This window comes from Hyperolius riggenbachi, chromosome 8 (assembly GCF_040937935.1).
Source record: "Hyperolius riggenbachi isolate aHypRig1 chromosome 8, aHypRig1.pri, whole genome shotgun sequence".
NCBI classification, from domain to species: Eukaryota; Metazoa; Chordata; class Amphibia; order Anura; family Hyperoliidae; genus Hyperolius; species Hyperolius riggenbachi.
In genome coordinates this window covers 264,975,024-264,993,198 of record NC_090653.1, presented here as the reverse complement: position 1 = coordinate 264,993,198, position 18,175 = coordinate 264,975,024, and the positions used below count along the sequence as shown (strand labels likewise).

The following is an 18,175-nucleotide window of genomic DNA, read 5'->3' as shown; positions in this document are numbered from 1 at the left end:
AATGGCAGCCTCCATCAGACAGGTATTTAGCTTGATGGCACATTCCCAGTTAAGTCAATGACAGCAGAAACAGGGCAACGGACTGTATGATTTTGAGTGCATTAGGTGCTGTGTACTCATGAAGGTAACAACTGCTCTGTTAGTTGTGTGACAGGTTTGCTTTACCCATTAATGCTTTTGGCTTTAATGTACTCTCTGTTAACTTGCAGGTGACAGGTCAGACAAACTTCTATACAGGGTAAGTAAGAGACGACTGTGGTGTGTTCCCTGTCAATGTGTCTCTCCACCTGTACCTGTACTTTGTCTTCTTTACTACTTCTTCCCTGTCCCCATTCTCCTCTGTCCAGATCTCCCCCCCCCCCCCCCTCATCTTATAGAACTGTCCTGTCTGTGTGTCTTCCTATAGTTCTCCCTGTTTCTATCCTTCCACTTCTCCTACATACTCTCTCTCTCTAGTTCCTCCAGTCTCCCCAAACTCTTTATACCTCTTCACTCCATGCTCTCTCCTGCTTCTGTCAACTTGTCTGTCTACCAAGCTTCTCTCCCATTTCCCTGTCTCTCTCTGTAACCTCTTCCTTCCAGTCCTCTCTTCGCCATACCATCCTCCCTAGTCCCCCAGCCTTTCCCAGCATTACCTCCCATGAATGTCCCAGCTTCTCCTTACTCTTCCTACTTCTGATCACCACACCTCTCTCCACTTCATCACCCTCAGACACTTTCCATCTCTACCTCCATCCAGGATTCCTCCACATGAGGATCACTAAGTCTCCTTTTTCAAGGGTTTATCTCAGTCTCTTCTTTTTTTCTGCTCAGTCTACCCCTGTACATTCCACCATTTCTTACCTACCAATCCTATAAAACATGCAAAATGTTCTGGCAAAATTCAGACATTGTGTGATTTCAATTTAGAATCTCATCTGACACTCTCCATATTTCCCCAATCCAAAATCTCCAACTCTTTTCTGCCTGTCTCTCTGCCTTGAGAATCTCAATCGCAGATTTTCTCTAACTGTCCCGTTCTCCAGAATTTTTCTCCACCTGTCCACCGACCACAGCTTCCTCCTATCCAGCAAAATCTCCTCTATCCAGGTTTTCTAGCTTCTAGCTGGGGAAGAATGCAATTTCTGAACATAGTGCTGGATAAGCTTGTCCTGGCCCTGCTCCACCTCTACTGTCACTTGTCTCGCACTCTCCATATTTTCTTTCCACCCAAATCTCCCTACAGACTTTTCATCTGTCTCTTCTTCCCCAGAACTTCCGTACAGATTGGTCATTTCTTTCTGAACAAAATCTATCTCCAGACTTCCCTACACCTCCCCTGCCCTCAGAGTTTCCAATCAGACTTTCCTGTCCTAATGGTTTTCTTACGGACCTTCCACCTCTTTTTTCCCCCTCAGTTTGCTTGATGAATTTCCACCTCTTTTCTCCATCAATGGTCTTCTCCCAGACTCCCCACCTCTCTTCTACCAGAATTCATGACCTATCTGTCCTCATCTCCCCTCTCCCCAGCATCTTCTACATGGACTTCTCCCAGACTCCCCATCTCTCTTCTACCAGAATCCATGACCTAACTGTCCTCATCTCCCCTCTCCCCAGCATCTTCTACATGGTCTCCCCCTAGACTCCACAGCTCTTTCTACCAGAAACCATAATCTGTCCCCATCTCCTCTCTCCCCAGAATCTTCTACATGGTCTCCTCCTAGACTCCCCACCTCTCCTGTACCAAAATCCATGACCTAACTGTCCCCATCTCCTCTCTCCCCAGAATCTTCTACATGGTCTCCTCCTAGACTCCCCACCTCTCCTGTACCAGAATCCATGATCTAACTGTCCCCATCTCCTCTCTCCCCAGAATCTTCTACATGGTCTCCTCCTAGACTCCCCACCTCTCCTGTACCAAAATCCATGACCTAACTGTCCCCATCTCCTCTCTCCCCAGAATCTTCTACTTGACTCTCATCTCTCTTCTTTCCCCAGAATCTACCCCAACACAAGCACCGTGTGCAGGAGAAAAAAACACATGTTAAAAAGCAAAGAGGTAATCATCAAGCACAACGAGCAAACACAATCTGGTAAACCATATAATTATGCTAGAATTCTTGCTTACTTCTAGGCATGGTTAATGAGATGCTAATAATTTCAAAGTTGATGCAAATTTATGCAGCTTGAATAAAATGGACCAATCATATGCAGCAGATGCATTAGGCCGGTTTCACACTGCGCATTGATGGCAGCGGTGCAGCCTGGGGGCCGCATTGTCAAAAATGGGCCTTTGGATGGTTACTGCATTAGAAGGTGGTAATCCCCATCAATCAAGAAGTGACGCTCACTTCCTGTGGCCGAAGTGATCAAGCGTATTGTGGCGGGCTTTCACACACATACACCCCTTGCCATAGACTTACAGAACTTCTGTTCCGCCGCACATCGCCTCAGGTCGACACAGAACCCCGCGGTAACGTGGATTTGTCAGAGCATCAGGAATGCGGCGGCGAAAACATTGCTTCCGTCACATCGCGCTGTACTGCATCAGTATGAAAGTCCCCATAGACTTTCATTGCCCTACGGTGGGATGCGATAAAAATATTGCGCTGCCCCAGTGTAAAAGGGCCCTCAGTGATATTGGGGTTGATTCACAAAGCTTACTTATTTTTTGCCTTTACTGTGAAGGTGGCCATACATCTGGAGATGATTGGCAAATGTGACCAAGAGACGAACCTCTCTTTGATCGAATCTGATCAGAGAGAGATCTGTCGGCTCCCCATACGCTCTGACAGGGGCTGTTATGCTGGCAGTTTGTTTGATTTATGGGGTGGGGGGTTGTTATTATTTACTTAATATCACTGTATATATGTATATTTTATCCTGATGAAGCTTGTTTTCTTTTACGGGTGAAACATGCCGAGTTTATGTGCAGTGTAGGGGGTGATGCACCCATCTCACCTAACTGCCTGAAGTGTATGTGAGCGTTTCTGGTGTCTCAGATAGGTCAGGTGTATTTACACCTTCTGATAGGGAGTGCATAGTCGTGTTTCCTCCCGGCGTGATATAGATTGGGCCTGTGTGGACACCTGCAACAGAGGAAGGGTAGCAGGTTTGCTTACATGACACCCGCTTTCCCCTCCCTCACATACATTGTGTGTCATTACACATGAACACATGACTGTACAGCACTGTCCTTGTATATGTGCATTGCGCTGCTATTTATATTTTAATTGAACTGAATAAAAGTTAATTTTTAACCCTCAGTGCGCTAAGGGGCCTTTCCCATTAAGGATACGTATTTATATTAAATTTCCCCGAGTACTTTCAATTGTAATTGATGGCAGGCCGATTCCCCATCAATTTCAGCATGAAATCTCTTGGGAATCGTTTGAGCCCGCTGCTCCCCCCAGTGTATAAATGTGCCGCCGTGTGTGTATTCATACATTGTCTTAGGAATCCCGCTCCTCCATTAGCGCTATACATGCCGCTGGTATATAGAACATGGGGCGTGTATAGTGCTAATGGAGGAGCGGGATTCTGAAGATGGGTGGGCACCCAGCGGTGGGGGACAAAGGACAGGTAATGTATAAATGCACACACAGGGGGAAAGGGGGAGGGTGTCACAGTCATACACTAGAGGGAACAGCGCCAGGGGTTTTGTCGAATTCCTCGCGCATCCTGATATCGCTCAACGTTACCGCCGCGCACCCTACGGGAAGATAGTCTGTGACTGTTAGATCAGTGGTAAACAAACGCAGCATTATTATATAGTTTACAGGCAAAGTACGAAATCCAGGCATTCTATAGCATGCTTAAATCATTTCAAGCAAAATATGAAGTATGGCTAAACATCCTATATATTATGATGAGAAAAGGCAAAGCATTTCTTACTTTGATTTTTTGATTATTGTGGTAGCATTTACAGCGTTAAATTCTTGGATTTCCGGCGATCTTAGTAACGTGCGTTCCGATACTTGTGACCACACAAATGCACTGAGGCAACGTTATAATGAAATAGCTCAGTCAATAAGATAAGAAGAAGGAAACAGTTCTAACTGTAGTAAAATCTATCAATTCACCCCGACTGTAGAATTGTTACTGATGGGTTTATGAAACCAACTGCGGCAAGTGGAAATAAAAAAAAAACCCACAGTGCTCTTAAAAGACCACTATCCCCCAAAAATGTACATTTAAAATGCATGTGCACTTGTTACTGAGTAAAATCCACAATAAATTTATTTTTTCCTACATCGCTGTCACAATTACAATAGGTTGTACAAATCTGACAGGTTTTAGACTGGTCCATCTCTGTATGGGGGTTTCTCAGGGTTTTCTTTATTTAAAATAGCACTTACTGAACTGCAGTTGCTCAGTCTGACTGCCAGAGAAATAGTGTGTGTGTGTGTGTTTGTGTGTGCATGCGTGCGTGCGTTGGGGGGGGGGGTGCTGGCATCTTTGTATAGATCGTTTCCAGGCAGAGCTTTTGTAAAGATAAACAAAATACTGAGAATCCTCCTGAGGAGATGGACTAGTCAAAAACCTGTAGATTTTTACTGCTTAGTGCCTACTGTAAGCAACAGCAACGTAGGAAAAAGGGCATTTATACTGCATTTTACTCTAGGAGATATCTACATTTTATATGCACGTATCTTAAAGAGAAACTGTAATCACGAATTGAACTTCATCCCAGTCAGTAGCTGATGCCCCCTTTCTCATCAAAAAGCTTAACCTTTTCTCAAATGGATTATCAAGGGGCTCTGTATGGCTGATATTGTGATGAAACCCCTCCCACAATGTGAGGTCAGCACCTAGTTACTGACATCACACTGTGGGAGCCTTATTGCATTGCGGGAAATAACAGCTGTTTCTAACTGTGAAAAAAGCAGCATCTCCTTCCACAGAGATCACCTGCCAACAGTAAAGATGTCGCCATGTGATACAATTCAGAATGTAAATCAGGAAGAGGAAAGATTTTACAATGGGAAAACGCTGGCTAAATCATTTATTAAAAAATTATTGTAAAAATTAAGCATTTTTTTTACGTTATTTTCACTGCAGTTTTTGTGCAATTTTTTGTGCATTTTTAATTTTTTCACGATAGTGGTCCTTTTTTAAAGTGTACCTGAGACAAATAAAATAATTTATACTTACCTGGGACTTCCTCCAGCCCTCTTCTGGCCTTGGCCTTACTCGTCGAAGCCACAAGTAATTATAAATGTTTATACTGTATTTTATTTTATCCGTCCCAGGTTTCCTTTAGACTGCTTTTATACTTGTGTGGTGATCCCACAGCAGAGGAGCCTGCCACCAGATCACCGCACCACACAAATCTGCACTTCATATAACCAGGCCCGGATTTACCTTGCAGGAGCCTATAGGCATAGATGTCCTGGCACCTTAGACTTCGCCCTCCATGAACCTACAAACCCCCACCAATCTTCAGAGCAGGTGTGCTGGCTGTCTCAACTGTCACTTCTCCATTGCCCGTCAAAGGTAGTGCCCCTAATTATTGAGTGTACTTCTGGCTACCTAATACTAAGTAGCTAGAGGTGCACCCAAATATTAAAGCGGATCCGTGATGAAAAACTAACTATAACAAGTAACTTGTCTATATATCTTATCTAAAGTTTAGATAGTTTACACAGCAAATCTAGCTGCAAACAGATTTAATAGAAAATTATTATTTCTTCCTGTGATACGACAGCAGCCATGTTGTTTGTAAACATGACACAGAGGCAGGCTTATCTGCATCTTGATCACTAAGCCTGTGAAAAAAACCTAATCCCCCCTCCTCCCCTTTGCCTCTGAAATCAATAGCTAGTAACACCTCCTCCTGCCCAGACTGAGCTCCCATGAGCCCTTGCTACTGCCAAGGCTCTCTGAAATGCTGTGGGCGAGGCTTGCTTAGTTTATAGGGAATTAGATTATTAAAACAAAAACAAAAAAGTATTTGGCTTGAGGAATGCCCTATAAACAATAGGAAAGGAACACAAATATGCAATGAGTAAAAGTTCACCTCAGATCCACTTTAAGTAGCTCGAGGAACCTCAGTATTAAGTAGCTAGAGGTGCCCCTGTCTGAAGGGAGATTTTGTCAGTGGAATGCCGAGAGCAGGGTGGGTGACCTCTCATTTACACTCTCATCAGGACTCTGCATAGTAAAAGAGGGAGGGAGCTACTAGGGTAGGGAGTGAGCCGCCTTTCCACCATCAGACGCCTGTAGGCACGTGCCTACAGTACCTTTTGGTAAATCCAGCCCTGCATATAACCCTACAGCAGAGTGCGCCGGCAGGGTCATATGCATAGATCCGCCCCCTTCAGTGACATACTCCCAGCTGGACAGGAAGTACGTCACCTGGATTCCTGTCTGTCCGCGCATGTGCGCAGCATCACACAGTGCTCCGCCGTTAACACTTACTGCGTCGCCATAGACTTGCATTACTGCATAATCTGTGGGGTAGGTACAGATCAGGCGGTAACGCACAGATGACTTTGCAGTGGTTAAGCACCAATTTAACTACTTCTGTCACAGCGCATCGCATTCATTATGAAACTCGCCATAGACTTCATAGACATACAGGCCCATATGCAATTACATGATTCACTTGTGTTATCTCCTAGGAGATCATTTTCATCTTCTCTTTAACCTCCCTGGCGTTCTATTAAAATCGCCAGGGAGGCTGCGGGAGGGTTTTTTTTAAATAAAAAAAAAACTATTTCATGCAGCCAACTGAAAGTTGGCTGCATGAAAGCCCACTAGAGGGCGCTCCGGAGGCAATCTTCCGATCGCCTCCGGCGGCCAGAAGTAACACGGAAGGCCGCAATGAGCGGCCTTCCGTGTTTCGCTTACCTCGTCGCCATGGCGACGAGCGGAGTGATGTCATGGGCGTCAGCCGACGTCCTGACGTCAGCCGCCTCCGATCCAGCCCTTAGCGCTGGCCGGAACTTTTTGTTCCGGCTACGCTGGGCTCAGGCGGCTGGGGGGACCCTCTCTCGCCGCTGCATGCGGCGGATCGCCGCGCTGCAGCGGCGATCAGGTAGCACACGCGGCTGGCAAAGTGCCGGCTCCGTGTGCTGCTTTTTATTTGAGCCAAATCGGCCCAGCAGGGCCTGAGCGGCAGCCATCGGCGGTACTGGACGATCTGAGCTCGTCCAGACCGCCCAGCAGGTTAAACTAACTTTTTAGCATTTTACTACTGAAAAAGTACCCAAAAGTTGGTAAAAAGGTCAAATTTATTCTGTGTATTTTCTTGCTTGCTGTTGGCTTAAAATGCATTTTATGACAAGCTATGAAAATATAATCTGAAAACTCAGGACATAAAGTGAATTGCATATGGCCCACAGTTTTATCGATAAAACGTTCAATAAATCTATAACCCCTTAGTGAATTCAAAATTACATTTTACCCATGAGGTAAATTATCACACGTTGGATAAAGCTTAGTGAATTGCGGCAGTATGTAATTCACTTTTTCACCTGAGTTTTCTCCTAGGAGATAAGTTTTCATCTTCTATTTAAAATAACTTTTCATCACTTTTCACCTAAAAAAAAAAGTACCAAAAAGTAGGTGTTAACCAGTTCGGCCTATCTGGACGAGCTTCCTCGTCCAGATAGTCACTGCTGCTTCTGCCGCATGGTGCGCGCGCGCGCGCGCCGCTAGGCCCCCCGATCAGTGAATGGGAATATAATTCCCATTCACCGATCTAATTTCCCCACAGAAAAACCGACGCTTTCTAGTGAGAGAGCGTGGTATTTCTGCCCCCCAGGAAACTTCTCCGTGTACTTTAATTCCTGGATGCGAGATCGTTCGCATCCAGGACTTTTTTTTTTACTGTGGCCATCTTGTGGCCAAATAGTAAACTGCACCCACATACATTTTTAATAAAACAATTCTATCATTTTACATTTAAAATTAGGAGTTTCCCTCCCACACCAAAAATTACCCACATACATATTTTATTAAAAAAAAATACAATAAAAAAACAACAACATAAATAGTTACCCAAGGGTCTGAACTTTTTAAATATGCATGTCAAGAGAGTATGTTATTATATTACTTAAAATTATAAGCTTATAAATAGTGATGGACGCAAATTGAAAAAATGCACCTTTATTTCTAAATGAAATATCGGCACCATAAATTGTGATAGGGACATCCTTTAAACGGTGTAATAACCGGGACAGATGGGCAAATAAAATACGAGTTTTAATTACAGTAGCTTATATTAATTTCAACCTATAATGGCCAAAAACTGAGAAATAATGAATTTTTTTCATTTCTTTCTTAATCTTCCTGTTTAAATGGATTTAGAAAAAAATAATTCTTAGCAAAATGTAGCACCCAAAGAAACCCTAATTAGTGGCGGAAAAAACAAGATATAGATCAATTCATTGTGATAAGTCGCAATAAAGTTATAGGCGAATGAATGGGAGGTGAACGTTGCTCGGATGCATGAGATTGTCGGCACTGCGGTGCTGAACCGGTTAAAGAAGTACTATCAAAAATATTTAGAGTACTTGCTTGCTTTCTGGTGGTTTAAAAGGCATTTTATTGGCAAGTTTGAAGTGACACTGAAGTGGAAAAATAAACTCATGATATAATGAATTGGTATACGGATAATTAATAGAACATTAGTAGCAAAGAAAATAGTGTCATATTTTTATAGTCAGGTATAATATATATATATTTTTTTTATAACATTGAATCACTCTCTAATAATTGCAGTTTCCACAATGATTTCACAGAGCAGGCTAATGACCCTTTAAACTTTTCTCTGCAGAAAAAACAAACAACGAGAGACAGCTGAGATAAGTGCTTCAAAAGACAGTGCTGTCCACGACTTTATAAAGTCACAGAGCTCACAGAAGCTCTTTTGCATAGACAACAACTGAAGTCTCTTAACTCTTCATGTAACGGAAACAATATAAGACTCATATATGTGCTACTGTTTTTTTTGTTAGCAGTACTACTCATACAAATCATTATATCATAAGTTTATTTTCACTTCAGATTCCCTTTAAAAACATCACCTGGGAGAAAACTCAAGAGAAAAAGGGAATTGCATAAGGGCCACTGACATAGCGGCCTCTTGAGGTAAAAAAATCTTACCGCAATACCATAGTGTAAAAGGGCCCTTAAAGTAACCCAGAGCTAAAGAAAGAAGAAAAATCGATACTTACCCACTGCTTCCTCCAACAGCATAAACACATGCGAGTCCCTCGCCGTCCCCCTGCGGTCTGCCGTTCAGCCGGGAACGGCCCCGTTAACTGTCCCAGTCTCGTCCAATCTAGATCTTCTGCCCCTACGAGGACCTCCCGTGCATGTGCAGAAGACCCAGACTGGAACCTTTTTCAGTTTTAACATGAATTTGCCTAAATACCTTGTTGTGGTCATTCCTTCATCACCTTGTTACTCAATGAATACTTTGTCTAAATGGCTCAAAGGACATCATATTTTAAAAGTAGAGAGATTTCTTACTTTGCCTGAAATGATTCCATGATTTTTTTTCGTACTCTGACTGAAACGTATGTACTGATCACCCAAAACATCAGGAGCCAGGAGTACTCCACTGAAATGAATGGTGTCCTAAAGCAGCTTAAAAAAAAGAACATACACCACCCGGTGGCCTTGTGGGTGGGGGAAAGCACTAGAAACCAGGGAACTGTATAGGGGAGGGAGGTGGTCCACTAGACACCAGAGAACTGTATAGGGGAGGGAGAAGGCCACTAGACACCAAGCAACTGTATAGGGGAGAGAGGGGACCACTAAAAGCAAGAAAGCTGCATAGAGTAGGGAGGGAGGACCACTAGATGACAGGGAACTGTATAGGGCAGTGAGGGGGGACACTAGGGAACTGTATAGGGGAGGGAGTGGACCACTAGACACCAGCGACCTGTAAAGGAAAGGAAGGACCACTAAAAGCCAGGGAACTGTATAGGAGAGGGAGGACCACTAGATACCAGGGAACTGCATAGGGCATTGAGGGGGACGGACATGAGACACCAGGGAACTGTATAAGGGAGGGAAGAGGCCACTAGACACCAGGGAACTGTATAGGAAAGGGAGGGAGCACAAGACACCATGGAACTGTATAGGAAAGAGTGTGGGCATTAAACACCAGCAAACTGTATAGGGAAAGGGGGCACTAGACATCAGGGAACTTTATAAGGGAGGGAGTTGGCAACTAGACATTGAGGTTGGCCTGCAACTTGGTACAAGTGTTTAGTTTCAGCCCACTTTGTATCTGAGCTTGCAACGCCTGCTGTACAGAAAGTATACTCTGTGGCGTTGGACATATTTTTGAAAAGGAAATAGCTAGATTTACTTCAACTTCAATTTAACATTTTTCTCACTTCTCTTTACATCCTGTCAACCCCCCCATTTCCCTGTTTTGCCGCCACAGGACAGCCGCCGCGAGCGAAGCAGTAATTTCCAGTCCTTTGTCCGAATGGCGCTGGAGACTCTGCTGGGGTCTTGCCGCAGGAAGCGCGGTGTCCGCCACATGTCCACAGAGCACGTTCAGCCCACCAAAACTTTAATGTCTTGGCATCGGCAGACGCTCCCAGTCCGGCCCTTCCTGCTGGTGCGATCCTCCCGGGGGCTCTGAGGATGTAACTGACGAGAGTGTATGAATGACCGACCACATGCTGGCTGCCTGCGGGTCTGGCTCAGTCCCTGATTGGCCGGCCAGAAAGGATCAGAAGTGGATGTTCACAGATGTACTGCTTGACGTTACCGTTTGTGATGTTGCTTAGCTTTTGGAATAAACATTATTTTGCAATGTTATTTGTGTTTATTTTTCTTATTTCCACTTTCACTTCAAAAATAAAAAAATGCCATAGACCTCGATTAGTGCTTCCGGACTTCCAGTGCGATTTCTATTGCGATTGGAAGCTCGGTACAATCTACTGCCAGTGATTGTACAGAGCTTCTGATTTGTGTTTTTTTTTTATTTTGTAACTATGTAAAGTTCAAAATAATTACCAGGTCTCTCGGGATCCATTTCCACCGGTTTCCAGCGTGTAGCCCCGCCCCCTAGCACAAGAGGTCATAGGCATTTCTCTAACTGCAAATAGAGACGAGACAATGACCTCTTGTGCAGGGGGTGGGGCTACATGCCTGAAGCTAGGCCTCGGGAGACCCAGCAAGTAGTTTAAACATGTAATAGAAGAAAGCGGCTGGGCACATCCAGAATAAAAAAACGTCACTTTATTGAAAAAACTCTTTAAAAATTAAACAGCAATACACAAACCACAAGGAGAGAGGGTTGCAAGCATGCACAAGGTCGACAGCCGTTTCGCACCCTCAAATGGGGTACTTCATCAGGAGGCAAGTAGTTTAAACTTTATTTAAACATAAAAATTGCCCACAAAATTGCTGAAAAATCCATTTTGAAAAGCAATGCAAAAGCAATTTTGCAGCCCCTCCTATCTTTTTCATTGGAGCGCAAGCACGCAAAAAATGTTGCAGGACCTGTGATTGGGATTTGACCAAATCGCAATCATGGGTATGGGTTCACCACCATTCACTCGCATCAGTGTAGCGCTTTTTGGGACCGCCGGCACCCAGTCAACCATCGAACTGGCCCTAATTGTTTATTTACACGTCTTATTATTCCTGTCCAAATCCTTATCAATGCTCCAGAAAACATTTATACTGTATTACACTTTTCTCCCGGCGGATTCAAAGCGCCAGTAGCAATGTAAGGCAGTCTTGCCCAACATCTCCTTACTGAACAGGAAGACACAAGATTTGAACCCAGGTCTCTTGTGTCAGAGGCAGACCCCTTAAAGGAGAACTGTAGTGAGAAGTATATGGAGGCTGCCATATTGATTTCCTTTTAAGCAATACCAGTTGCCTGGCAGCCCTCCTGAGCTATCTGCCTGCAGAATAACACCAGAAACCAGCATGCAGATAATCTTGTCAGATCTGACAAAAATGTCAGAAACACTTGATCTGCTGCATGCTTGTTCAGGATCTAGGGCTAAAAGTATTAGAGGCAGAGGATCAGCAGGGCTGCCAGGCAACTGGTATTGCTTAAAAGGAAATAAATATGGCAGCCTCCATATACCTCTCACTACAGTTCTCATTTAACCGATATACTATCCAGCCACTAGTATAGAGTAATAAGAGATACCAAGGAGTCATTTCTCGGCATTAATAATGGCAGTGATGTGCCTGTATCATAAAATAGGGCTAAATTCAGTAATGCAAGTATACAGAATTATTGATCAGGGAGTGATGCATGCAACTAGCAGTGAGATTTTCCACAGCACTTTAAGTGTACATTGCAGGGTTTATATCACTAATGTCTCTATCACAGTGTAGGGCCAAATTTAAAGAGACTCCGTAACAAAAATTGCATCCTGTTTTTTATCATCCTACAAGTTCCAAAAGCTATTCTAATGTGTTCTGGCTTACTGCAGCACGTTCTACCATCACCATCTCTGTAATAAATCAGCTTATCTTTCCCCTGTCAGACTTGTCAGCCTGTGTCTGGAAGGCTGCCAAGTTCTTCAGTGTTGTGGTTCTGCTATGAACTCCCCCTTCCAGGCCCCTCTATGCACACTGCCTGTGTATTATTTAGATTAGGGCAGCTTCTCACTTCTCTCTTATCTTTTACAAGCTGGATAAATCGTCCTCTGAGCTGGCTGGGCTTTCACATACTGAGGAATTACAAACAAGGGCAAAGCTGTTTGCAGGAAGAAACGAGCAGCCTGAAACTTCAGTGCATGAGAGATGCAGGGGGAAAGAAACACAAATGATCTCTTGAGATTCAAAAGGAAGGGTGTATACAGCCTACTTGTGTATGGATGTATTTTCTATGTGTGGACATACTGTACATCAACCTACTTCCTGTTTTGGTGGCCATTTTGTTTGTTTATAAACAAACTTTTTAAAACAGTTTTTAACCACTTTTAATGCGGCGAGGAGCGGCGAAATTGTGACAGAGGGTAATAGGAGATGTCCCCTAACGCACTGGTATGTTTACTTTTGTGCGATTTTAACAATACAGATTCTCTTTAAGTAAATCAAAAAACCTACCCAGTATTGTTTCCTCCTACATTTTGTTGGAGAAGGGGAACTGAAGTGCCAGAGAAAGCCCATCTAAGCACAGGAAGAACATACAAACTCAATGCAGAGTGTCAAGGTTGGGACATGAGCCACAATGGGATGGAACCGTCAAAGTTCTCAAAAACAAAGCTGCCGAAAAGGACTTGGTCAAAAAAACTACAGCGAGAAGCTACCAGTGCCAAAAGTAAAAGTGAAGGCCTGAGCCAAAGACAGACAGACATTCTCAACTGCCCTTTGCTCCGGTTGTAGCAACTGGAAATAAGTCATGTCTACTCGTGAGGGAAGTAAACCCTTTCCCTGATTAACACCAGAACCTAAAATTAGCTTATGAAAATGCTCCACCCACAATCCTAAAGAGAATGTTCAGCTTGGAGACCCCAGGCTAGTAAAAGGATGTCTCCTTGTGTCAACACCTACAGGACATCCATCTTGTTTTACATCAACAACACACAACCCAGTCAAAAAAAGAAAAACAAAACTTTATTTATAACGGAGGAATGTAACAGAACCGTCATAGCCTTTCCGGATGCCTCCACAGTGATGGACCAGTGAGTTTTCTATCACAGGAGGCAGGATATATATTAATGGTGCTGTGAGTCCGTTGACAGTCAATGGCAGCACACACTGTTCACAGTATTGTCCCAATGGCGTTATCCTGTTCACTTACTGGCTGGGCATAAACACGTGACGCCCGCCCTGGTACCAGCTGTGAACCGCATGGCCGCCATGTCTGCCTAGCAATACTGTATGGCAGGAGTTGGTCACACACCCACAACGTTTATGGACAGAGGTCACATGGTGTGTCTTGGCACTAACTTCCTCTCAGCCAAGCAGGCGATAAAACACCCAGCTGCCGAAGGTCAGCCAATGGCCAGCCCAGCTCAGCTCCGACCACTTGCTGATAGTGTGGGTCATCCCGTACCCCTAGAAACAGAGGAGAAAACACAGTCATCTCAATTCATAGACTGTTTAATTAAAAAAAAAAAAGTATTTGCAGCGTTGAGTGACCCTCGAATTAGCATAGCACTACTGAGAAGGCGGTGCCCCGTTTCAGCTCTCAGAGCGCCAAAACGGCCTGATTCGTGTGGGCAGGCCAGTGGGGGGAGGGGGAGACACTAGCTGGAAAACCTTATCATTGTAGGAAGGCAGTTAATATAAAATACTGCATAAATGTGCAACAACTGCAGCATTGGATGGAGGCAAATCTACCGTGAGGAAAAGACCAATGGTAGCTGTCCAAATTTCAAGTAACTCTTCCGATCAGAATTTCAAAAGGTGAGATAAAACTTCAGTTTGACAGAAAAGCTGTAATTTCTTGTTAGTCAGACCTGACTGAGGGTCAGAAACAATAACACGCTACATAGAAACAGGGGTTTTAAAGATATACACACAAGAATAATGTTTGGCCTAGGCTGATCTCTTTACATGGATTTCTCTATATGCAAATGTAACACTGAACAACCTAGAGGTCTGTGCTGATTAACCCTTCAGCCGTCAATTTATTTAGAGGCTTGCAAGTGCTCCAAGGCAATTTACTTTACCACATTTTTTTTTATTTCTTCTTTGTTACAATTCCTTGTTTCTAATTAATACTGCTATCATGTGCATTAATGGCCACTTGCCACTAGGGGGCAGTGTGAGAACATAACAGAGGACTTCTGCTTTCAGTTTCTATATTTTATGCTAGTAGAGAGACATCAAAGCATTCCACGAATTTACAGCATAAGGAAGCCAAAAGCAGTACACTTATCTCATACGAGATAACTCTACTGAAGCTGCTAATGGGTTAAATAAATCTTTACCTCCTCCTCGCTGACTTCCTCCGAGTCCGTATCAAACAGAGACCCCAAGTACGTCAGATGGAACAAGGCCAGGGCCCCAAATACAAGGTTTATTAGGTATATAAGGACACCCTGTTGGAAGGAAGAAGAACACCAGACACAGTCACTGCTGTAAAGTCAATCTATACAGAATAGCTGAACTTTTGTCATGCAGGTATCGGGGGTCTCACCTTCTTGTTGCGGTGGGGGCAGCTGGCAGGACACTTCTTGGACAGGATACAGGCGCTAAAGATCTCTGCTAGCCTCTTCCTCAGGACTGAAAGATGGGAGAAATGTTAAAAAGAATCCAGGGTGATCCTTTGGCTGACACCACAGTGTATCAGCTTCTTACAGACGCATCCCACGGCTATGGTCAAGCAACCCATATGTTTCTATGGAGAAGAGAAGAGGGACAATGGCGCAGAAAAAAACTTTAACCCACTGCTGGGAACCCTTTAGCCTCCTTGGCTGTATGATTATTTCTAGATTTTAGAGTCTAAAAAAAGAGATCTGTGGCAGCCCTTGCACTTACTCACCTCCCTGGGATCCAACATTGCAGTTCTCCCTCCATCCTCGGGTAGACGCTGTAACCCTATAGTGAGATTGCTGGCTGTCATGACGACAGGCGGCGATCTCATCAGGGGGATGCAGAGCCTCGGAGGACAGGAAGGAGATTGGCTGCCGGTGTCTGGATCACCGTGGTGAGTTAAAATGCCCACTGCAAGCCATTGCTCTGCATTGACCTCGCGGAGGTCACCACGAGTCTGGCTCGGGGTAGCCGCTCTAAGCTGTGGATTTCCAACCCTGACCCTGACTTGGGGTTACCTCTAAGGAGTTTAATCCATTGCTGTTGTATTTAATCCCGACATAGAACTTTTCTTTGAAATGTAAACGAGGCAAACCTCAGCCAGGTCAAAAATCCGATACTTGCCTAAAGGTGGCCACACACGATACAATAAAATGATCCGATTTTACAGTAATTCGATAAAAACGATCGTATCTCCCGAAAAAAATCGAAAGCTTTTTTTTCATTCGACTGAAAAATCCGATCGGATTTCCCGTTTTCTTCGATTTTAATCGATCCGGACTGCCAGATATTTTTCTTCAATCTTTCTAAAGATTGTATGGTGTGTGTTGGATTGTCAATTTATTAATATACACACCCTAGCAATTTTGTTAGAGTTTCCAATCATTTTTATCATAATTGGGGAAAAAAATTTAACATAGGTGTGTGGTACATTGGTCATATTTTTGAAATGTTACAATCAGTCAGAAAAATTGATTGCAATTCTTAAATTGAACAGATATTTAAAAAATTGTATGGTGTGTGGCCACCTTTAGAAGAGGGAATCCTCTAGATCAGGTATGTCAAACCGGTCCTACGAGGGCCGAGACCCTCACACATTTTTGATACAGCTCAAATGAATTGATGGGTCTGAATCAGGAAAGGTGTGGTCCATCAGGTAGAACACATTCCTCTCTTTCTCAGTCCATCCTAAACACTGGCATGGATCTGGCCCTCCAGGCCTGGAGTTTGACACATGTGCTCTAGATCCTGCAGAGCAGGGGTGTGAAACGATATTACATGAGGGACCAAAATCTAAAACATAGTCACGGGCCTAATTGTTAAGATTTAAAATTGATTGAACAGTCTCACACTAAGTGGCCTAACTTCAACGACTCTGGGGGCCCAGCTCCTTTCCCTTCTGCAGAGTAGCGCAGTGGAGCAGATTAATATTTACCAGGTTTCCTCTGACAACCACATGTTCTATGCTGCACAGCTCTGGTTCCTGTGGCATGTCACATGATCATGAGGAGACATGGAAGCAAAGAGAGTGCAGCTGCTGGGAAGAGCAGACATGACGCAGCGCTGGAGTAGGTAAATATTGCACTGCCCCACTACACTACTTTGCTATGTAGGGGGAATGTATTTGGGGTAGGGGTGTGTATGTGTTTTACCAGGTTCAATGGGGGGCGGGCAGAGGATCCCAGAAGGGGGCCACATAAAACAGCAAAGAGGGCCGCATTTGGCCCACAGGCCTTGAGTTTGACTCCTCTCCTGTAGAGGCTTCCCATTCTGTCCTCCGGACCACCAAAAGAAGTTGACAAGAGCTTCCCGGATTTCATATACAGGCCACGCTCCTCTTCATGCACAAGCACGGCCATACTGCACCAGTGTGAGTACGGTGGTGCCTGCAGTGAGCCCGGTGCAAGCTTCAAGCTTCTGTGCAGGCACGGCCGTGCAACATGCGCATGAAGAGGACCACATCCCGGATCTCCTAGAGGGTCCCAATGAGCATCGTAGCTGCAAGGAGGACACGGAAAGCGTCAGGAGGATCCACAGGTTCCCATCTTCCTACGTAAGTATATGATTTTTGACACAAGTGGGTTCACCTTTAGTCTGTGTCCCATGTGGGGAAAACTTTCCTTTTTGTTACAGGAAGTGGGGGGAATCGGGCGGTGTTACTACACACGATTTTATAACACAAAAGTCCTGCATGCTGCATTTTTTCTGCGTTTTGTCCTTGTGTTCCTAGCATCCAGTGAAAATCGCAGCGAAATTGCTTTGCGTTTTGCTGTGTAAAAGCACCCTCAGTGAAAACACGAGGACTTACCATGTTCCACATAAGTTATAAATCCCAGAGACAACAGGACCGCCGCCAGATGGAAGCTGAGACCCTGAAAGACACCGAAACACAGAGAACATAAGAAAACAAAACGCTGGATTAGAGAAATACCTCAACAGCAAGTCGTTTTGATGATTGACTGCTATATTGTTGAAATGTGGGCACTGAGAACTTTCTGGTAGACGTGGTATGGACTGGGCACCATTCGTATTGGACTGGGCGCTGGAATTCAGCTACAAAGCAGACACTGAAGATTTTGCCGCTCATGGGAGAACAAAATGCAGGTGCTAAAAATGTGGGTGGTGGATTGAGCGCCGATAAGCACTGATTAGGTGAATGCTCAAATGAAGGGAAGGGAGGTATGGTTATAGGCAGAGGTTAGTATTGCTGGTTAGGGTGAGATAAGGAGCGCTGGTGGATTGGGAAGGGGGATGTTAGAGCTTATTCCCTACGGGTAGGCAGTCATACAGTGGTTTGGTGGTACCCTAGGAAAAGGTTGGTAAGGTTAATCTTATACGTTAAGGGTTCAGCAGCAATAAGGAGGCTTAAAAAATAATTGGGGAAGGGTAGGGGGAGTTTAACATTATTAGTTAGGGTTAGGCATTTATAAGAAGGGTTCGAGAATAGGATAGGGGAGTTTAATGTTACTGGTTAGGGTTAGGCAGCATTGCT

At 44.3% G+C, this 18,175-nt stretch overlaps 1 protein-coding gene across 4 annotated transcripts in view; it reads right to left on the bottom strand.

Moving 5' to 3' along the window:
- Positions 1–13,514: 13,514 nt before the first annotated feature.
- PORCN (porcupine O-acyltransferase) overlaps positions 13,515–18,175 on the bottom strand; it is a 31,956-nt gene continuing 27,295 nt past the window's right edge. For all 4 annotated transcript variants that reach the window (XM_068248784.1, XM_068248783.1, XM_068248782.1 and 1 more), the window contains 4 exons: positions 17,492–17,555; positions 15,068–15,153; positions 14,859–14,969; positions 13,515–13,980 (listed from right to left, as the gene is read on the bottom strand). In XM_068248784.1, coding sequence (XP_068104885.1) covers positions 13,879–13,980; positions 14,859–14,969; positions 15,068–15,153; positions 17,492–17,555 — 363 coding nt within the window. In that variant the 3' untranslated portion in view covers positions 13,515–13,878. The remainder of the gene's footprint in view (positions 13,981–14,858; positions 14,970–15,067; positions 15,154–17,491; positions 17,556–18,175) is intronic.